The following is a 23,234-nucleotide window of genomic DNA, read 5'->3' as shown; positions in this document are numbered from 1 at the left end:
ACACACTGCAGCAGTGCTTGCGGCTGGCTGCTGCCTGGGAATCACACAGAACCTCTGAAGACAGAGAGGCCACGGATGTGCTGATGGGAACCCAGGACCCTGACCCTCATGGCCCTCTGAGCATCTCATGAGAGCCCTGAAGGCTGTGCAGTCCAGAAGCAGAGCAGTGCACTGGAGATACTGATGCCAATGCTGCTGCGCACATTTCAGGAGGGAAGAAAAACAGCTCAAGGCAATGTAGACACAGTGATTTAAAAGGAAACAAGATTAAAGACAGTCACGTGAGTTCAGCTGTGTCCCAGCATTTATGCCATATGCATTTATAGGTAGATGGAGATCTGGCAAAACTCCTTCTCTCTCCCTTGAAAGGATCTAAATCATAGGAAGGGCTGTTATTCATGCTGCAACCCAGCCATGACAGGCAAAGCTGTGTCAGAGGGTACCAAACAGTATTGGCCATGTGGACAGGGCAGTCTCAGAAATGGGACTTGGGGTGAATTTTGTTACATATTTGTTCCAAACATGTATAGGGCATGCCATATGGAGGGAAATCCTGATGGTTTTCCCTATCTCCATAGATTTGTACAGCCTCTTTTTGACTTGTCAGTATCTCTGGCATACAAATGGCTAACGGCCTTAGGAGCATTTACACAGGGGTAAAGACCTTGGCCTGCACTGATGGTTGTACAAAAATGCAAAACAGTTGTCAGTCAAAATGAGTTTTGAACTCAAAGTTGTTTCATTTCCAGCTGAGCTAATTTTCTCTTATTTTACAGGATACAGAGAGAACATACTCTCTTGTGCCTAAGCACTGCTCCTCATCTCTGCAATACAACAGAACAAATAGGCTAATCAAGCCAAAATGCAGAGCATGCTGAAAAACTGGGAACATTCACAATGTAGTTAGAGAAGGTGAAAATCTCCCCTGTAGCCTAAGAGGGCTGGTATTGCTGCTCCACCCACAGTGCTTGGGGGCAAAAGATGATCTGGTAAGAAAAGACAGTTACACTGCCCTATTGGAGAGATGCCACCTGGAGAGGGATGAAGTTATAAATCCTATGGAAGGAAACATACAAAATGGGGCAATGCAGAATTGGGATGCAAAGAAGCAAGGAGCTGATGAATGCCATTAGGCTTTTTTGGTGGCAGTGGGATTGCAGGAATGAATGAATGAATGAGGTTCCATCACATGCAACAGAACCTTGTGCTGATCAGAGAAGCAGAGCATGTGTTTTCCAGCTTTCATCTGTCCCAAGAACATCCCGCTCCATCTTCTGTTTCATCACAGAAACCCAATCTCAGAGGCCTTCTTACATCCATTACAGAGAAAAATAACTCGATCCAACACAAACAGAAAGCAGAGCCATGCTATGGTAGAAACCCTGCCACCTTCAGAGATCACAACTTTTACCCCGTACATTTCTGATCCTCCTAAACACAGGCAGAGCAGCTCAGTTACACAAACACACACATTTGTATGCCTTGTGTTTGCAAATAATCTCTCATGTGAGCTTACTGGACTGCTCCGTGGAAATCCATAAGCCTGTAGCAGCTTCTGCATCTCCTTCGGCTTACTATAGCAATAAGAACTTCTGAAGAGTCCCTGCAGCTTAATTTGCTTTCCTACTGACAGATGCACTTTGGATGCCTCTGATCTAAGTTCCTCCTCTTATTAAGTTGCACAGAATTATTTCTGATATTCTCCCTGCCAGTCATGATCACTTAACTACAATCCTTCCCCTGATCACCTGGCTCTCCGCTCCAGCTGAGTTTTCTGCAGTGATGGAGTGACTGCAGGCTTGAGGAAGAGCTCTTGCCATCAGCCATCTACCAAAGCTGTTTCTTCAGGCTTTCAAGCAGTCCCAGGTAGGGCTGGATCAACATCCTCCCTTTGTGTGCTGCCTGAAGGGCAAGTCTCACCATTTGGCTGTGTGTGACCACCCTGTTTTGAAGTGCCCTAGAAAGAGGCTGACTAAAATAACAGATCCTGGACTGGGCTCAGTGGAGAAGCCTCTAAAACTTTTACTATACAGGTCCCTATGTTTCCCAAATGTACAGTTTTCTGAAATATTCCAGTATTAACTTCAAACTTGCTAGTTCCACATCTGCGGGCAGATGGATCTTTTTCTTGCCTTTTTGTAAAGAGAATTAAAAGCAAAGACAAAAGCAGAACCAGAAGGTCTCGGAGCAATGGAGCCAAACACTGTGGATGTTCTCCCTGAATTGTACCTGGTAGTAAGGTGGCTTTTTCAGTGTCTAATAGGAGTGGGCCCCTTATGACAATTCCCCTCCATGGCATCACAAACCCAGTGTGGGGAGTATGCCCCACTCAGCCACACATTTTCAGACAACTCATAAGAGCTTAGGAGTTCTGCAGCCCTTTATTTATCAAAGGTGGCTGGATTTGACAGAGAAGTTTAAATGTCACTGAGTGTATCTTGTGAACTTATAAACAGAACTGACACGGATAAGTACTGATGCTTAGGAAAGCAAGTAAGAGAGAGAGAAGAGAATATTTTTCTTTTCTATTAAAACATATCTTGGGACAGGTTTTAAACAGCTTTCCAGGCAAATAAATTGAAGGCAGAAAGCAAAAATGGCCTGTAGAAGAGAGAATTATTGTAAGATTCCTGAAAGCAGCAGTTGTAACAGAATGCTTGTTTGTTATGAAGAGACTAATGGCTGTTTTGGTAGTAATAAGACAACGTATAATAAATTTCTGCTATATTGCATATTTTTACAGATTCATAATTTTTCAAAATCTGCTTCTGTAAAGTTGTAAACCTTAGTTACAGATCTCTTTTTGCTCAACCTTCTGTTCAATTTAAACAAAAACCATTCATGTTCAATCAAGGTTTTCTTCAACCAGTATTTCTGTAAGACTCAGATTTGAAATAGAATCACCTCCTTGAGGTTTAGTGATTATTGGATCAAGAAGGGTCCTGGCTATGACAAAGACACATAACTGAGCTTTTGCTATTATTAGCAATGTTTGTTCTCATTCTTCAAGCTATAGATGGGCAGGTATTTTCTCTTGGTATTTATCTGACTACCATTACACAAATCTCAGCCCTTGTCCAAATCCACACAGGGCAGTTAGAGCAGACATTTAATCCTTTCTTTTGCACATCTCCTCCTAAAATCACTTTAAAGCTTCAGGGAGATCTTACTGCTGTCTTCAGCCACCTCATGGTACAGCAATAAAACCAGACTCTTCTCAAAGGTGTATGGTTGCAAGAGGAAACAGATACTATTTGAAACACATGAAATTATGATTATAAATCAAAAATACACCCCTCACACACACATTTTTACCACAAGGGAGGTAAATATTAAATCTGGTATCCAGAGACATGACTGGAATAACAGTCCTTGGAATTATCCAGCTCTGGATATCTGGAGATCTGATTTGCTCAGATCCGCTTGAACAAGATGATCTCTTGAGGTTCCCTAAAATCCTAAAATATTCTAAGGCTGAGTGAATTTATTTGACATGAGTTATAACTCAAAATTGTCACCATCATCTGACATTTGCACTGAATGCCTGAGCACACCTTCAAAGAGATGAAGCTCCTGTCTGGCATCACCAAGAAAAAGATGAGAGAGGAAATCTCATTAATAGCTGCAGAATGAGAAGGCCAAGAACTCTCCCACAGATTTCATATGACTGCAAAAAGGGCAAAAAATAAATCATAAGGAGTGGGAAAGCTAATAACAATGACCCAACATGATCAGCTGGGCCAGGTCATGACAGTATAGCAAACTGGACTTTATGAAAGAGTCCTCACTTCAGGCTATGGGGGCTCTAAAAATGTTTATCTTAGAAATGAGGTAGCTATCCCATCTATGAAGAAAATTCTCCAGATGTGGGTTAAATGTAGGTGACAGCACTTCTGCTTTCATATGTCAGAGGAGGCTATGAACTGTTTTTTTCCTAACTAGCTGAATCCCATGAGTATTTTTCCAGGCTGAAAGTTTCTTGCTTTTAATCTGATGTGGAATAAAACTGTCTTCAAATACAGAACTTCTTCCATGAGGGAAATCTTCTCTGCCAGGTAGCCCAAGGGTTTTTGAAGCTGGTTTCTAAGGATGCACACAGTACACAGTTCTTTCTGTGACAGAAAAGACAAAAGTTGATATGCAAAGACAGTTTCAGTTCTGTTTCCCTGGATTTTCTCCTTGGGCACTCCAACAATTTCCCATTGTTGGAGACCTGAAAATCAAGAAGGGATATTTCTTCTCCAGTCCTTGCACTGCTATTAAGCTTCAAGCAGGAATTTCATTGAGGGAACTTATTTCACTGCTATTACAGAGAGGTTCAGACTAGACTAACCCAGTAACTCCCTCTGGCCTTAAATCTTGTAAGAATGCCTGCCTTTTCAATGTTAAGGAAATATTGGGGTTTTATGTCCTAAAATGTGAACTCTGTAGGGCAAGAAAAGCCTTTGCTTCACTTCTTGGTGCAATGTTTGACATATTGACAACCTGTAAAGGTTATCATTGTATTAAAATAAAGAATGGTCAGGAGGCCAGAAGCACCCATAACTCTCCTTCTGCCTCTTGTGGAAACCCTCTCTTTAATTACTTAACTGCTATTTCTCTCTGATACAGTATTTTATTATTGCCTACTTTTCTTGAATGCCCATCTGATCCATCTTAATGTTCTTTTAATATCACTTGGAATGGGATAATAATATTCTTGTACTTCTCCAGCACCTTAAGCCCTGACAGGTCCTAGTGTGCTTAACAAGGAGAAAAAGAAAAGGGAAGTGCTTAATTCATCAGACAGTGCAAGGTCATGCAAGACATCAGACAGAGAAGAAGACTGACAAAACTAAAAACACTGGGGTGTTTGGAGGGGCAGGCTTAGCCCATGGCCCTGCACTTGCAGGAAGTGCAAAGCATCCACTGAGCTTTAGTTCAGCACCTGCAGGAAATTGCCAGGGTAGGTGCTGATGTGATGTGGGTGAAGTGCCAGCAGGATTCCTGCAGCGCTGATGCTGTGTGTTAAGTCTTCAACAGATCCTTCCACATGGGCTTTTTTTAGCTCTCCCAAACGCTGAGAATTGGAGTAAAAAACTACACAGGATCTATCTGGGTAAGGACAGGGAACACTGAAGGGTGTGGAGATGCACATGGAAGTTCATGGAAAACCATTTATTTCATCAAGATACCAGTCAAAGAAGTGAGCTTCTTGGTTTTGACTCCACTGAAGCAGGACAATGCCTGTGCTGGGAAATTGGAGAGGGAAGGATCATAGTAATGAAGGCAAGAAATGAGGATCTGAACAAATGTCTGTGCAATCCTAGAGAAAGCAAATGAACACAACACGAGTACACAGCTGGGATATGAGAGAACATAAGCTCAAACTGGGCATAGGGTTAATGCCCCAAGTGACAGTGCTAGCACAAGAAGGTGCGAGGAGGAAATGCGAGCCACCCTATCCATAAAGCGATTGAAGAAGCAGGAGGGGTGGTGTGGGCAACATTTCAAGCGTGACTGGCTAAAACTGTCAGGAAAATCATATTCAGCCTTGCTGAGAGTGGCTTTAATTGGGGCAGGGAGCAGATACCTGAACTGAAGGAATGAGGATCCATTCACCCTTCCTCCACATGGCCATAAGTGGGCAGGACCAGCCCCAGCTATATCTTACCTGTGGCACTCATGGGATCCTTAAAGAAAAGCACAACTGCTCTTTCAGCCTTTTCATTCCAGCTCCCCTCAGGAGGCAAGGCAGAAGAGCTCAAGTCATTAAGGATCTGAAGATGCAACTGCATCTGCAGGCCCTCCTGTAAGGGGCTGCTACTGGGGGAAAATGGATGCAATTCAGTAAGGCCAAATGCAGCTCCTCCACCAGTGCAGTAATGCCAACTGCACAGAGCCAGGGTGGAGGACTGGCCAAGAAGCAGCTCTGAAAGACATGGAGATCATGAGCTGAGTAACAATCAATAATCATCTGCTGTTCCCTAAATAAATGAATAAATAAAGAGGGCGAACATTAGCCTGGAATGGATGATTTCTGCTACCTGTTAAGCAGGATTCAAAACCTTTCTGCCTGCTAGGCACTGACAAGGATTCAGCTGGATGATTGTCTCCAGTGCTTTTATAGCAAAATATGGACCATGTGGTAAGGGTAACACCAAGAATGATTAGTACTCTAGAAAATACATCATAAAAGGAAAGGCACAATTGGGATTGTTTGGCTTAGAGAAGAAGTAGCATTATGGCTTCAGTTGTCACTTAAACTTGTAAAATCCTGAAAGGATGAATTTTCACTGTGTTTACTTGCAAATACTGGAAAATACTTTCAGTTACTTACTTATTGGGAAAAAATGGAAAGGGCAAGAAGAAATGAGTGTCAATAGGAAAGGTGGGTTCTCCAACTATGCCCAGCCTTAAGAACTGGCTAGATCAGGCTCTGTCAGGATCTTGGACAGGTAGAGGGCACTGCCCCAGGCTTGGGCATGATCAGTGCACACATTAATAACTAGAAGCTAAACCCACAGAGTACCAGAGGTTACAATGGCAATCCCAAGGAATGACTTGACAGAGGCTGTGGACACAGGACTGACTGCAAACAATGGGGACAAACACCTCCAAATGCTTAGAGCACTGCAAGCCTTAGAGGTGCCTCTAGCACTGACTGACCTCTGGGCTAATGGCACATACTTTCTGCATGGGAAAGGTGACCTCATGGCCTCACATTAAACATGAACACACTGTCAATCAAGCAGACCTTGGTAACCTGCTGCTGAGAGCAACATGGCAAAGAAACCACAAGGGCCATAGCAGTGCTTGACCTCCAAACTGGCTGAATATCAAGTTTGTTTTCTCTGTCATGTTCTGCAAAGTTGTTTTGCTTATGTCTGTGACTCCATGAAAAAAAGTATGTCTGACAGTCCAGCTCTCCAACCAACATGGACATTCCCTGCAAAGTTATTCTACAGACAAAACTTTCTCAGGGATCCCTTCAAGATACAACTGCCTCATCCTCCATGGGGTTTACAAAGTTTTCCCCAAGCACAGCCTGACTCCTACAATAAACACAAGGTACTAGATGTAGGAAATTATAATATGTAAACCCTTATTTTTTTTGTATCATTCTCCCATTCTGTACCATCTCTCACTCCCCAGCCAGGGAAGCAAGCTGAGCTTGTGTGACTGTTGGGAGCGATGTCACCTGCGTTCCAAGCTGCACAGAGAGGAGGCTTGGATTTGATGGTTCAAAGGCCATAGGAGAACCGGTGCAGATAGAGACAGATAGGATGGGTGAAACCAAGCTCTGATGTGTCAATTGACTTTGGCCAAGAAGAAAAGAAGGAAGAGGAGGTGAGAGAAAACCACCCAAGAGTGTAAAGAACAAGAAATGACATGACAGAAGATGTGTGACAATTTCAGTAGAGGGGCCTTGTCACTAGAACCAGTTTGCCCACCATGATTTTGCCTTATCTCATCACTTTTCACAGAGGGCCATGGGGACAGTCCATTTATTATCTACATAGGTTTCCAGGTCCTGCTGTTACTTTCTTCACCAGAAGAAAGTCATCACTCATCACTCTCCACTACCAAAAGTGTAATCTGTTCTACTGTAACCAGTGATAAATCAGAAAAGGATAAAAGGTAGGTTGTGAAAAGATGGGGGAAGATAAGAAAGTCTTCGGCATCAAGCAATTCATTTTAGGTAAGCAATTCTGATTAACAAAGGAAAAGGAGAAAGATAAAAAGTTAACAAGCTATTCTGTAAGTCTGGTTTCCCATGGAAACCATATCATGATGGGGTTATTCTTTTTTTGTCTAATGGGATACACATTCCTATTACAGCTGCTGTTCCATCTGAAGCTCTCTCCTCCACGGACTCTACAGTGTCTAGCTCAGATAATGCTATAATCTCTCTCTCAGCAGGACATTTCTAGCTTTCCTCTTCTTCACCCAGCTAGTTTTCATGAAGCATACAGGAATTTGATGCCTTTCAGATCTCCACTCTCAGCCAGATGTGGCCGTCATTAGCCAGTAGGTTTAAAGGAGGGCTGATGAGCACAACCTGTAACAGCTCACACCATCACACGGCTTTATTCCTGTGGCAGCCAGATAATAAATAAAGGGATGGGATGGCCACAGACATGGACCACTAACAATTGCAGTACATTTTATTATCTTACTACAGGCCTAGGAGGAATGGAGACATGCAGCAGGCACATAGGACACACAGTATCACAGATTTTTGGCACGACCATTTCTGACTTCTGGACTGGGCCAGCCTTGAATGCAAAAACACCAATGTGAGCAAAAGGCTGCCACAGAGGAGGCCCTTGCTGAGAATGAATTTTTGCTAAAAAGACAACCTAAATGCAATTCAGTTTTGTATGAACAGAGCCCTTCCAGAGGCAAGTGTTGCCTTTGTGGAAATAACAGTGACTCTACAGATGCAAACAATGGATCTACAAGCTTTTGCATTGCTTGTTCTGTCACTTACTGACATCAGCCACTGTTAATCACGGTCTGAAATGTATATTTAAGAAACAGTGACACATAGACAAGTTCCTTCATGAAGCCTTTTATACAGGGAAAAGTGAAAGAAAAGAAAAACTGCTGCTCAGGCTAGCTAGTGGCACTGAAATAAATGGGTCAGGCATCAGAGTTTCAGCAGGCACAAAAGGTGAAAACCTTGTCTTCCAGAGCAATTAAAAGTCAATGGGATTAGTGGCTTTCACTATTATTTATAGAAACCCCGCTGTGCACACAACATTATTGAAATACAGGGGTCAGGTCCTTGCTACTGGATGCCTACACTTTTGCTGTTGAAGTTAATGGGAGCTTTGCCAATCAACTGTGTGGCAACAGCAACTAAATCTAAAATAGATGACATTCTGGGCTCCATTCAGTTGATGGCTCAAGCAAAGCTTTTGCCAAAACCAAAAATGTTCTGCCTGCACAGTGCGGATTTCATCCTGGGACAGGTGAAAGAGGAGAGGTAGCTATAGAGGTGTTAAGATTCAAAGATGGAAAGGCAGAGAGATGGACTGAATGTCACAGAAAGCATCCTCTCTTTCTTTCTTTCTCCCATAAATTACAAAATATAGATTGAAATCCAAATGGCTGCATTCCAGCATCTCATATTCTTCAGTTTTAGCAGGACTGGCTGTTTTCTAATGAATTATTCTCTTTCTAACAGCAAAGAAATTAATCCTGTGGGAACACACCTATGAAAAGGTCATGGATGGAAGCCTGCACTGTCATGGGATTCAGCATGTTTGAAAACAGTGTCCTGATGGTCTAGCCAGTTTGGACAGAACCTGTGAAGCACCAACATCTATATTTGCAAGTTTTCTGGGCTTTGGACATGCTTGTGATACTGGTTGCACAGTTGTTTCTTCTTCCACTCATTCATTATCATACTTATGCTCTGAATTCTGACAAAAACTGTCTCTTTTCCTCTTTGTCTCACTCTAGTACTTCATTTTCCTCAATCTTGCAACATTGCAAATCAGAAATCAGGTATCCCAGACACCTCCTCCACTCCTCTGTGCTGCTGAGAGCCCAGTCTGTATAGCAGCAGTATTTCCTGACCTTAGCTCATGCCTTCTCTGCAGACCCTACCACGCAGGTAGCTGATGATGCTTTTTGCTCACGTCTGTACCAGGAAGAAGTTGACATTCTCACCAGATATTTCAAGTAACACAGGCCAATGACCAGCTGTTCAGTGGTACTGACCATTCCCTGAACCTACACAGGGCCCCAAGCATGTGTGTTAGTCCAGGATGAATAATTTGAGGTCACTTTAATTCTAGAGGAGTCCTGAACATGGCAGGTGCCTACACACTGAAGACATTACTTTACATGAGCGTGAAATCCAGACATGCACCTGCAGGGGTGGATCTCACTGGGCAGGCACAGGAGCTGTGGGCCAAGACACCAGCCCCAGGGCCCTGCTCCTAAGTCAGTCCTACCCTGATCTCTAGACTGGCTTCAAATGTGAAGGATGAATTTTACTTTAAGAAGTGTTATCATTAATTGTGACGACTCTAGGTATTCATAATAATCGCGTGGCTTTATAATACTTCATTAAACTTTAGCTCTTTGTTTGTCCTGCAGCAGGGAGCTCCACAGCCCAGTTACATCTCACATGGAAATGCATGTCTCAATATCCATTTTAAGTTATCTTCCCTTCCAATTTTTTTGAAGGTTTTCATGTTCTCATATTAAAGAACTGGTGTCCCAAAAGTCTAGCAGGAAATTTGGTGGGAAGAACAGTCTTCATCCAAGCATTTCTATTGACTACTGAGCTAAGTCCAAGCTACTAGCCTGCAGGTAAGAGTCTACAATCTCTCTGATCCTCCATAGCCAACTAAATCTACCACTATTGACTTTTCAAATCTCCATCTTTCCAGCATCTTTCCCCCAAAAAGAGAAAGAGAAATGCAGACTGAAAATGATAGGTAAGAAGAGACGTGCACGCACTCTAACTGACAATATAACAAAAAATCTCAAAACACATGGCTTTCCAAATTATCCCAGTTTCATTTAAGAATGGCTTTCTATTTATTTCCAGCACAGCTGAAATCACCACTTCTGAGACCCTAAACTCCACAGCACAGCTAACTCCTTGTGACGTGGGCTAACAGTTTATCCCCTGATGCAAAGGGACTTTTCACCCATGTCTTTTTCTGGTAATCCCCATGACTTGCTTTCAGCTCGGAACCATACCAAATACTGTAAAACATTTGTCAGAGAGGAGCTCATCTTAGTTTCCTCTTGCAGAACATTGTCAGAGATCCAGGAAAGCAGACAAAATTCTACAAACATTAAGCATTAACCAAAACAGAAGAAAATACTTCAGCATTTTTCTTCCTCACTTTCTCCCCAGAGCTTTGCTGCTCAATCCAGGGTCTCAGAATTTGCTGACACAATGGTGCAGGATGTTCAGTCATTGAAACCTTTGAAAATGCCAAGCAAGTCCCTGAAAGGAAATGCCACTGCCAAGAGCTGAGTTCAGTCCCTCAGCTTCAACCATGTTTAGCTCTCATTTTCAATGAAAGCAGCTGCCTTTTTCAACTGTCAGACCTGAGCAGAGTTTGCCCTCCATGCCCTCAAAACACGAGCCCAGATGCTGTGATCCCCTGGTCATCAGATCCACTCTTTTCTTGCCCACATCCCTGGTTTCTCTTGACTAACACGCAAGGATCAGAACAGTTTCACAATAATGTGTTTTCCTCCTTCCTATGGTCCTCAGCACATTTTTAAATGGAAGAATCAGCTTGCCCATAAGAACCACAAACCAACATGAGGAGCTTAAAATATAAGCAATTCAGTAGCCTGAAGTATCATGCATGTTGGGCAATCATAAATTTAAAGCAAAAATCCCTACCAATTTTATTTTGCATTAGATACTAAATAAAACCTACTTGCAAAGCCAGATTACTGAAAAACCTTTTTGGCTGTTGTTTTGGCTGGGCTTTCTTTATATCAAAACAGGATTAAAACATCTTTTGGAGACTCACTGTCATTTTATCTGAGTAAATAAGCTTAGAGCGCCTAACAGTCAGTTTATAATGAAGGCTTTTGTTCTTGTTACTGTGATGCAGCCCTGAAAATTTGCCCACAGCTGCAGCAAATTCAGATGGTTTTGACAGGTAAATAAAATACTGTTTAGATCTGTCATTGTTATTAATCAGCAGAGTAAAGAAATAGCAATTATATTTTGTTTCCAAGCAGATAAATTTTCATCATGATCTTGGCAGGGGTGGTACAGAATAATGTGCATCTATAACTTTTACAGTTGGGAGGGTCCAAAATATGAAGAGTCTTTGGTCAGCTGTTGAGCTGTAAAAAAAAAAATGGGAAATAAAGGCTAAACCAGTAATAAACACCATAACAAAAAGGAACAAGGAATCTGGGATTTAGCCCTGTTGGAGTTTTATTGACATAAGCACCAAATAAACCAAACTGCAGGTCTTGACATCAGCTGCACCAATTCAGTGCTCAGTTATTCTGAACTGTACTTCCAGGAATCTGTGTCAGGATCTGGCTGTGCTTTGAAACCCCACAGTCTGGGCCTCCATAATGACTTGTACTCCCCAGCTGCTGCAGGGGCAAAGGTTTCAAATGCTCCTCAAGCAATGCCAGTGAACAAAAAATTATTTGTGGAATAAGGTACTGCTCAAGGAGGAGTAGCAGAATACAGCTGCAAATATCTTATTGTATTGGTCAGAAACTGTGAGAATCAAAAAAGAGAAATCCTGGTGAAAGTGTTATGAGATGCCAGTCACATCTGCTCAGCTCCTCACTCAGGTAGGCTGGCAGATGGTCAGCAAACAGTCTCACTTTTACAATGCAACCTACACTGGTTTTCAGAGTGAAAATTAGCATCCAATTATTTTCAAGCATTAATGTTCTCCAAGGAAGCAAGCTACCTTTTAATTCTGCTTAGGCTCTATTTGCTCTGACACGTAAGCCAATCTCGGAGGTGCCTACGTCTTGTGTACACAGGCAGAATGGCAAGCCAGGGAAGAGTACTAGAAATGTGGAATAATGCAAATTCTCAGGAAGTGAATTGCATGGCTTCCAACTTTTAGAAGAGATGGGGACAAGACAAGCAAGAGAAGAAGGTGCACAGTATCTCCAAAAAAGAATTATTTCCTCCACTCCCATCTGAAATCCTGTGGTGAAAGCTGTGTTTCACAGCTGTCTGCCAGCTGCATAAACCATTAGAGAAGGCTACAGTCCATTGAGCACTGAGCTGGGACCTATGGAACCCTTGGTATGACACATCCAGCAGGGCTGTGCATATTGGGATCGGTTGGGGGCAAGGAAGAATGGAAGCCCACTCCCCACTTTCCAGCACCCATCACCACCATCCTTAAACCAACATAAGGGAAGGCACAATCACTGCATTACAGATGTTGGCAACTTGGGGAAAGGCAGGGCATGTGCCAAAGCATGGCCATTTTCAAATGAGCACTGGTTTTCTCCTTAGCAGAGCACGCAGGTCCATGAAGGGGAAAGAACACCTGGAGTAAAACGCATAAGATTTCAATGTATCACCTTACATGCCAGAATCTGTGCCCAAAATGGAAATAGTCAAGTTGAACTTGGCAACCCTTTTTCATACAAGGATCTCCTATTATGACAGGTAATGGAATTATCCTGAGTAATAATGGTTATCTGCACATATGGACTTGATCTCACAAGAGGAGGTCTACAGCCTTCCTTGCACCTGCAAGCTGTGTCATGTTAGGTACAAATGTTGCTGGGTACATCTCTGCAAGGAAGTTGCTGGCCCTAAAATACATGAGATGCTTTTAATTGTCATTAAATATGGAGCATAATGCTCCAGGGTGGCATCTTATATTCCACCATGGTTGCATTTGTTTCATTCTCCTGTGTGGTGGAGAGAAAACTTCACTGGCCTAACCTCAGTCTGTACCATGGAGCATCTCAAGGCTGCATTTTCAGCAGGTACAATCACAGCTAGCTGTGTTTCTCCTGCAGATAGTGCAACTGGGAGCACGGGAGCAGTGGAGCACCTGCACAATCCCTATTAGCCATCCCCTGGGAAACACTGAAGTGGGGTTGTCGTGTGCCACGTGTTTTGTACAGACTCAAGTTGTATTTTTAAAAGCAAAGAGCACATTAAACTCCTCCTCTGCATCACTTTTGGAATCATTGCGACTAGGTACCCACAAAGCAGGGAACAGCCTCCCTTGCTGAGATGTGCTCTGCTCCATGAAGGTGCCAGCATGTCCCTCCTGCCATGCCACGGCTGTACGGCTCTCAGGCTGGGCATGAGTGCCAGGGGCAAGGCTGCCGGGAAGCAGAAAAGGACGGAGCACACTTATACCCCACACCTCCCTGGGAAACACTACCGAGATGAGAAATCTGGAGCCCGGGGCCTGGGCAGAAGGCAGAGCCCCTCTGGGTTTCGGCTCCAGGCTGTCAACAAGGACAGCCCCTCCAGCAGCAGCAGGCCCCGGGTCCCTCAGGCCGGAGCATCGCTGCCACCGGCCCCGCCGCGGCCCCCACCGCCCGCGGTCTCTCACCTGCTCGGGCCCCTGGAAGCAGATCCTGCAGAGCGGGGTGCGGATGCCGCTGTCGACGCTGCTGCCCAGCGAGTAGCGGTCCTCGGCCTTGCCCTTGCCGAAGTCATCCGAGGAGGTGCTGCTGGGCAGGGAGGCGGGCGGCTCCCCGGCGGGGCTGCCCCACTCCTCGGCGGCCGGGCTGCCCGCGCCGCCGCCGCCGCCCGCCGCCCGCCAGCCGGGCCCGCGCCCCCCGGGCGGTGCGGCCCCCGCCGCCGCCTCTGCGCCGCCGGGCATGGGGAGCGGCGGCGGCGGGGAGGGCGGCGGCGGCGCGGGGGGTCTCCGCAGCAGGAAGACCTTCAGGTCATTGAAGAGCATGCGGCAGCGGCACTTGAGGAGGCCTTGGTTTCGCAACATCTGTCTCGGACGGAGGAGCCCGCAGCAGCAGTAGCAGAAAATGCCCGCGCCGGGTGGTATTAACATGTGCCTTTCCTTGGCAGGCGGGCACGGGGGAAAGAAAAGGGCAGGAGCCGGGCGCCCCGCGGCCGGGGGGGCTCCGCGGCGGCCGCAGTGCCGGGGGGGCTGCGCTGGCCGCCGGGGAACGTACAAAAGCAGAGCCGGAGGGCGAGGGGGCCGAGTCCCCGGCAGCCCGCTGCGACCCGGCGGGGACGGCGATTGAAGAAAAAAAATCCACACCAGGAAAAAAACCGACTCTGTGCTGCCGAGGGATCCTTTCCCCCCTCCACAAGTTTGCTTAGAAATCAGCGGGAGGAGGAAATAAATCTCCCACGCCCGAGGGTCCAGGGGCGCAGGCGGCGGTCTCGGGAGAAAGCCCCCGATCAGCTCTCGCAACTCCTAAGCATGTAAAAAAGAAGGGTCCACGTCTCCGGTGGGTGTGGGGAGGAGAGAGAATATGGTTCTCTCGACAGTATTTGGCATCTCAAGTAATTTTCCTTTTTCTTCTATTTTATAATAATTTTTTTTCAATTAAAAAATAAAACCCGATCACACGATTCCCGGTGTGCATCCAGACAAAATAGCAGCTGGTCTGGCTATCAAAATGCAAAATTGGTAGCTGTTGTTATTATCAAAATTGCCTCTTTGACAAAAAAGACCTTCACATTGTTTGTGGGAAAACACCCTACGTTTTCAACACTGTGCTCCCAGGTGGCTTCAGATTTTACCGTTGCCTTTAAAAGATTTCATTGTAAATATTAAAAGTCCGGAAAGAAATAATTAGCATTCAATGAGCTTAATCCCAGATGTACTGAGACAAATATATTTTTATATATATAATATATATATCATATATATTTTATATATATTTATATATTCTGACCTTCTCTATTCCAGCAGCTGTCTGGACCACACACAAAAAAAATATCAGGGCGAAATTGATGAGGGAAGGCGGCTGTATTATTCCCTAAGCTGTTACCATCCTGGACCAAAAACCCACGTCGAAATCGGATCTATTCTTCGCATGTAATTGACCGGGGAAACGTGGATCTTACATGGTCACGTTTCCTTTCCTCCTTTCACAAAACAGGAACGTCATCAAACGCATTGGCAGCTTGTACAGACCATTGTGGATGGCGAGGCGGTCAGGGCTCTATCAGCAATTGCAGGGACCTCCTTTTGATGCATTGGACGAGGCTCCTTCTTTCTCTCCTCCACCGTCCCCACCTTCATTTTCCTCCCCTTCTGTCCTCCTCCTGCTCTGACTGTTGCTCTCTCTCACAGGCATTGACATTCAACCATCGCAAGTCTGTCGCACTCTCGCTGGCAGGGAAAAAAAAACCGAAGCAGATAATTCTCTTCTTCCTCCTAAAAGGCTCGGATGGAGCACAATGCGCCAGACACATGGGGCAGCATGGCTTATTTTTCGTGCGGTTCCTACCGCTTTAGCAACATCGAGCTGGTGTGTGCGTGTGTGCCTTCCTCCCTCAGCAGCAGCCTCCTCTCCGCTCTGCCATCCGGCTTGCCGTGATGATGTTGCTGTTGCTATCTCCCTTGGATGCAATGGGGAAGGCAGATTGTTTGCAGTGCGAGCGGGGATTTGCAGGAAGGGAGGGGTGGGACGTGGCCGCTCTCTTCTTCCTCCCCCAGCTTGAGGGAAAAAAAAAAAAAAAAAAAAAAAGAAGAGAGAGAAAGAAAAAGCAAAAAGGCGGGGTGAGAGGGGGAGAATCAAAGCGAGGAACGGAGCCCTTCCCAACCTTTGATGCCCCGAGCTGCCGGCTGCCTGCGAGAGCCCACGCCGGGGAGGAAGGGAGGAGGGGCGGGGAAGGGGCTGGGCGGGCGCTGCGGCTTCAGCACCACGGGGCGCGGACAGCTCCGCCGGGCGGGGCGGCGCGGGGCGGGGCGCGGAGGCTCCGCCGGCGCTGCGCCCTCGGCCCGCCCGCCGAGCCCCGCTCCGGCCCCGCCGAGCTCCGCACCGGCCCCGCTGAGCTCCGCACCCGGCTCCGCCGAGCCCCGCGCCAACCCCGCTCCGGCCCCGCACCGGCCCCGCCGAGCCCCGTACCCGCCCCGCCGAGCTCCGCACCGGCCCCACCGAGCCCCGCGCCAGCCCCGCCGAGCCCGGCCCTGCGGGACGCGGCCCCGCCGCCGAGGGGCACCCGGAAGGCGGCAAAGCCTCGGCGCCCCGGCGTGTTCCAGGCGGGTTTCCAGCTCCCACCGGCCGCTGCGGGTCCTGTGACACACGGGAACTTCCAGGGGCAGAAGGCAGAGGCCGCAGGTGCGGCGGTGTCTCGGGTAGTGGTGAGGGTTTTACGTGTTCCCAGCAGGAAGCCGAAACCCCACCAACAAACTTTTCCCTAGCAGATTAATTTGTTGCAGAGGTTTTCACGGTCTAATAGCTATGATATCATTATTACATTTTACTCCAGCAGCGTTTTTTGCTGATAGATTTGTTTTGTTTCAGTAGCATGTATTTCAGTAGAAATATGGGTTCCTTGTAGCCCAGTGGAGGGTAAATATGACTGAACACTATTGCTTAATTAGAGTTTTGCTACAAGTAATGAATGGATGTCAAGGCCAATAGTTTTTACTCTCTCAGCCTGTTTGAAAATTTTAAGTAACAGCTGCTGTTGGCCATTAGCTCTTCTCTGCAATCATCAGCAGAAGTGGCTTTCCCCACCCCATCCTGCGATGTATGTGTGTCCATGCAGACCCTGCAGCCTCTGAATGGCAGGTGGAACTTAGGTCTCAACTGGAACTTGGTATTTGCATTCCAGCTGGAACAGCTGACAAAGGTGCTGAGTTTCATGTGGACCAAAAGTATTATTGATCCAGTCTATGCAATCTGGCTAATGTCAGTGGAATAGCTCAGCTCAGGGACCAGTGAATACCTGCAAGATGAGACACACCTCTTGGCACCTGGGTCTGACATCATGACAATGCCATTGAAATTTCATTTAATTTGGTTTCTTCCTTAAACTTCTCCTTGAGGAGGCCATTGCCTGCACCAATGCCCAGTCTGGGTTCTCTAGCTGGTCTTGTGTACAAGGTCTTCATTGGCAGTGACCCAGGCAATACCACTCATAAATAATCTCATGTCTCTTTAAAGTTGTGCTGGGCCCTAGACAATGATTTGAAATTGTTTCCCATAGAAAAAGACATGACGTGCATAAAACATCGTGTCATGATTAGTAGAGGAATCTATGTTGTTACCTAATTAAAAAGGAGCAGACTGATTATTTGCTACAGGAAAATGAAACCAGCACATGCAATTAATTTCCAGGAAATAAATTACACATTGGGATGCTTTAAAACATTCATCAATGCAGCCTTCCGTTCCTCAGAAAAGCTGGGCAGATTTGCCAGTGTAACTGTCTACAACATATTAAAGCTTCTCAGAATTTCATACGTGTCTAATGGGGTCATTAGAGAAATAATAATGGAAAGAGCATTTTAGAGACTTCCTGTGTGTGAGACAGGCTGGCTAGAGGTTGAGTCTCTGTGTCCATGCTCCAGGATGGCTTTCCACCACCGCCCCCCATGCTTTTTATTGCTCCCATCTTCTTGTCTTGATGTCACCAACATTTTCAGAATGGTTCCATCAATAACAGAACTGGAGAAAAATACATTGTTGTCATCCTTCTCTTGTGTAAAGCATCTTTCATCCTTCCCTCCTGCCCAGGCCTGGTTTTACAGAAAGGATATTCTCAGGCTAGAGGAGATCTTTGTGTTATACTCTGGGTTTTAATGTATGGGCTGTGTGCCCAGAGAGTTGAATGGCTGATAAATGTGACAAAATAAATAAAACAAATAATAAATCGGAAGTGCTCCATATGCTTCCCAGAGGTGAGTGGGTATTATTTCTGTTTTGGTAAATGGGACAGCTGCCAATGTTTTCACACTTGGATGCTGCATTCAGGCCCTTTGGTATGGATCAAGGTGTCTCACTTAAAATGCTTGCACTAGAAAGAGCTGGCCCAAGACACTTTGGTGAGATCCCAGTGAGAGTCAGGATGTGTTAGGAGGCCAGTTTAGCCTTCCTAATTTTGCTTCACAGGAAGCAATGTGCAGCAAATGATGGGCAGCACCTTCTTTTGCAGAAGGACCTGTTTCTGGGAGTTTTGATCCATTGTCTCTTGAGCCCACTAACAGGCAAGAGGTAAACATTGGGAGGACAACCATGGGAGGCATCACCTCTGGCAGACACTACCTCTGCCCTCCTCAGGTACCCAAAGAGGAAGGAAAAACACATGACTCAATCAGCTGAGAGTGGATAACTGGTTCCTCTTGGTTGCTTACATCCAAGCTACTGACTAGGAAATTAGACTGGGATATGTCCAGGCATCTTGGCAGGACTGTTTGTTATAGAAGGATTCAGGTGTCAGGCTGCAGGTTGGTCTCACAGCAGACACTGGTTATCTAAGGCACAGTGTGGGCCCATTTGCCCTTAGCTACTCCCTCAACAAGGACAAAAAAAGTATTGCTATTCATGTGCCTCCTCTTCACCTCTCTGTACAAGTCATGGCTCAGCAGAGAGGGGGTGGAGGAAGCAAGAAAAAAAGTGGCTAGAGCTGCATGAATACTTGGTCTGCCTGTGTGGCAGCTTGATATGAAATCATATAAGCAAATTTTTATTTTTATTTTTTTATGTTGTTAGTTCAGGTTTTTTTTTTTAAATGGTAGAGATAGGGAGAGGACAAATGCAAGCAGGAAAACATTATGTGGACTGCAGCTGAACAGATTGAACTCAGCACACTGGTCATTGTGCACAAGCATGTGAGAGACAGACAATATAAATGCTGATGTGGACAGAGAGGATCAGGGAGCCAGAAAGCTGCCAGAGAAACATTCCTTTGTGTTTTCCATCTCTCAGGAAACAGTTACCTAAACCCATTTTCATGCCCACCTACTCGGTCAATAGCTGCACTGCGCCTCCTGCTCTACTTACAGCTCCTTAATGGTGCAGAGTAGCTTTGATTGCCGTGGCATGGGCCCCATCCCTCTTGCAAACCATTACTTAAATCCAATACATTGAAGGTTCCTGCTGCTCTCTCAATGATGGGGAGCTGCTCATCAGCTGAGTACCCTCTGATTGCTTGTCACAGCCAGACTTCCTTGTTCTTTTTCCCGGACAGAGATATTAAATAAATCTCAAGTGATGTAATTACCATAACTCAGCTGAGGAAGCCTGTGGGCAGATGCAGCCAGGGGCCAGAGGGAGCTCTGTCATTTTTTTTTTTCTTTTTTTTTAATCTTTCTTTCTTTCTGGGCAGTTGCAAATGTGCTGATGCAAAGGATGTTGCTGCTGGAAAGCTGGGTTGAGCAGATGGGGGTTATGCATCTTCTAAACATTCAGAAATAATCTATATATTGATTGGGATAATCTCAGAGGAGAACACAAATAATTTCTGGAGTTTTGTGCCTTGGTGTATCTGCTGTCTTGGACTGGAGCAAAAGTCATCGCACTCTGCACACAGGGAGTTTCTGTGCTATTGCTTTCTCCCTAGGCAGGGACTGAACTTCCACTTGCTCTCTTCCTGCAAAAATCATGGTCTGTCTCTGAATTGATACAGAACAAAATTTTCTATTTCCATGGCAGCTTGCTCTCTACAAAGGGGAGAGAAAAGAATTGCTTTTTCTTTGAAAAATCAGGCATGTCCAGCAAGAGGACCCCAAGCAAAGCGAAGTACAACTGCACATCTTTTTGCCTGGGTTCAGGAAGAAATCCATGTCTTTGTTTTAGAGCTTTCTCTACAAGCAGGCTTGAGGCCAGTCAATGTGCAGGAGAATGTGGGTGAGAAGATACTACTGCTGATGAGGACAGCCCCCACTTTTTCTTTCTTTAGGCTCTGGATTTAAAATTCAAACTTGCAGTGCCACAGCACTTCTCTTCAGGACTAGACAACTTCAAACATGGAGCTTTCCTGGTAACAAGTCCTACACTACCTCCTACAAAAGGAATTCCTTGTCCCCTTGGATGACTAGTCAGAACTCTGACTGGAACAGAGCAGCTGCAATAGACAGTAAGTTTCAGGATATCTTCAGAAGACATTCAGCCAAATGCTGAGTGGATTTAACTATCCAGGAATGTAGTAATTGTCATGAAATCCCAAGCCTAAAAGGACCTGAAAATTAGACATTAAAAAAAAGAAAGTACATAATCAAAAGTGCCTTGGATATTTCCACTACTCTCCTAAGTCAAGTCAAATTTGTTTCAAGTGTCTAATTGCTTTCTCAGATGTATGTTATTTTAGTGACACACAACAGACCTAGAACTGGCTTACACTTCTGTGATGGATTTAGAGAAAAATGAATGTTGTTAAACAAGCTCATTAGGGGCTGATCCTGAGAGATACCCCATGCTCTCCAAATCCAGGTGAACAGAAAGGATCTAGCATGTCATCCAGCATTTGCTTAGTTACCAAGGTTCATCAGCAGACACAGAAACAATGAGGATGTTCCCCCTAGGACCATCGTCTGGCACAACACTGCCATCCTCAAGAAGAAAGCAACAGTTTTGTATGGGAAGATTGATAGTCTGTCCTCAGGAGGATCTGTACCTGGCATAAAGGGGTAGTGCACGGAGTCACCACACCAGGATGTCCAGGAGATTAATCCTATGAATCCTGTGAATCCTGTGCTGAACTAAGATCCTTCTTGAGCTACAATTCTCCTTCAGTATAATGAATACTTGGATATTTGAGACTGTTTCCCCAAATTCTTACCAATATATATCTTAGGATTTAACATCTTAGGCTGCCCAGATAGCTTCCCCATCTACAGCACCTTGTTTCTGGATCAGCAGGCAGATATACACATGCTGCATAAATACAGTGCAGGTAGTGAAGCTGCTTACAAGACAGATAATCTCCTTAGCTTCATCAGCAGTAGGTGGGTTTCCATGTTGACAGAGATGAGAAGACCTTTTTAGCTGTCTCTTAAATGATCTTTGTTGCATAAAATGGGTCTTGAGAAGAGCAAGGACACTGGAGATGAGAGAAAGGCACACTGAAGTACATTGCAGGAGGACATCCTAGTGTCTCCTTGTGCATACCCACCATATGCACCAGCTCCACATCATTTTCAAAGAAGAAGGCAGTAGGCTTCCACAACTGCCTGGAAATGTCAGGCACAAAACACAGGGCTCACCCACAGCCTGTTAAAATACTGCATTGTCTCCTCTCTTGCCCTGACTGTGCTCCAACGCACATCAGAAACACAGAAAAGATCACTACTGTCATTAAAAAGTGCACAAAGGTTCCACTGGCAGGTGTCACTCTCCTTGGTGACCTCTCCCCACAACTTTGCACAAAGGACAAGTGCAGTGTCTGTCAATGAATGAACTGAAGGCTCCAACAGGAAGAGAGGAGTGTGGATTTAAAGGCAGGGTTGTTGGAGGTGGCATAGTGCAGACGATGAAAGCAGAGGGAAATAGAAGAGTGGTAAGTGGGAAAAATTAGTGGATTTACATCCATGGAAAGAGGAATTGATTTTTGACCATTGCATTTCTAAGGAGCGTCCCCCAATAGTACCTCAGAATGGAAACTTTGTTCTGAAAAGGACATCTTGGGCTTGCATGTGGCCCAGACACAGTATTTGAAAGGGAGCTTAAACATCACATTGACACTCTCCCAGGGCCTTAGGAGCACATGAAGTGAGAGACTGTTACATCCAAGTGATGGCCCAGATCTACTGCTTCCTAATGCACTTTATGTTAATTAAAGTGAGATTTCAAAACCATACACATTTTCTTACCAAGATAATTAACTGATTTAGAAGCTTATGTAGTTAAAGAGTTTTGTAATTACATTTTATTGTGGGGGAGCATTTTAGGGATGGATGCTGCCATAAGCTGAATATCTACATAAAGGTGGTGAGTGCCTGGGTTTCCCTGTGGGATGAACCCTCAGTGCTGATGAGCTGGAAATCTCCTCCAGTCTTTGGGGTCATGCAGCTCCTCATGACTTGGTCCTAGCAGACAGAAATATTCAGTCTTGCAGACCCTAAAAGGAAGCCCTCAAAAGTTAACAGTTTCTGAGCCAGTGTCTGCAAGCAGGCAACAACTCCATGCTCCTAAAGGGGCTTTTCCTTCCTAACAGGCCTGAGCTCTCTATGGTGATGTTTTTTAACCCTCAGGTCACAATGCAGATGACTGTGGTGATGGGCTGACTCTAATACCAGTCCTTTCCATCTTAAGACTAGTGGGGTCTCTCTGGATCTTCCTCCCAGACAATGTGCTCTTATTCAAGAGGGGGAAAACAAGCTGTCAACCCCAGGAAACACATCTCTCCCTGCATCATCACCAAACTCACAACTCTGTGAGTTTGTAAGGACATAAATTAATTCTTGGCCCTGAAAGCACTTAAGCTAGATGGGAGGAGCTACAATCCCTTTGATTTATATTGGGAAACTGAGGCACAGGCAAGAGAATTCCCCCTTTGAATCAGCAGCAAAGCACCGTGTAGGAAACTATTTTACCTCATAGCATGGCTCTCTTTGAGAGCAATTTGCACATCCTTGTGTGGTGTGCAAGTAAGAACACATGCAATATATCTCTATTTTTCTTCCCTCTTTTTATGACTGAATAATCGCACAATCTTTCTTGCATGGAAGTTTGACTGCTGCTGTTTATTGCCCCCTGGAAACGGGATGACAACAGCCCACGGCTCCTCCTCAGCAACTCGCAAAGGTCTCCTAAGCAGAGAATTATGCCCATTGGAGGCAATAAACAGCGGGAACAGTAGAGTGACTAAGCACCAAAGATCCTGC

The 23,234-nt window shown here is 45.3% G+C and overlaps 1 protein-coding gene across 3 annotated transcripts in view; it reads right to left on the bottom strand.

The window, feature by feature from the left end:
- Positions 1-16,278, bottom strand: part of MARCHF4 (membrane associated ring-CH-type finger 4) — a 99,876-nt gene extending 83,598 nt beyond the window's left edge. For all 3 annotated transcript variants that reach the window (XR_010440947.1, XM_064717864.1, XM_064717865.1), the window contains exon 1: positions 14,037-16,278. Coding sequence is in view for 2 of the 3 variants with exons in the window: in XM_064717864.1 (XP_064573934.1) it covers positions 14,037-14,495 (459 nt within the window). In the remaining variant the exon portion in view is untranslated. The remainder of the gene's footprint in view (positions 1-14,036) is intronic.
- Between the last annotated feature and the right edge of the window lie 6,956 nt (positions 16,279-23,234).

This window comes from Zonotrichia leucophrys, chromosome 7, assembly GCF_028769735.1.
Source record: "Zonotrichia leucophrys gambelii isolate GWCS_2022_RI chromosome 7, RI_Zleu_2.0, whole genome shotgun sequence".
NCBI lineage: Eukaryota > Metazoa > Chordata > Aves > Passeriformes > Passerellidae > Zonotrichia > Zonotrichia leucophrys.
The sequence above is the reverse complement of the archived record's forward strand: the minus strand, read 5'-3'. Positions and strand labels throughout refer to the sequence as shown.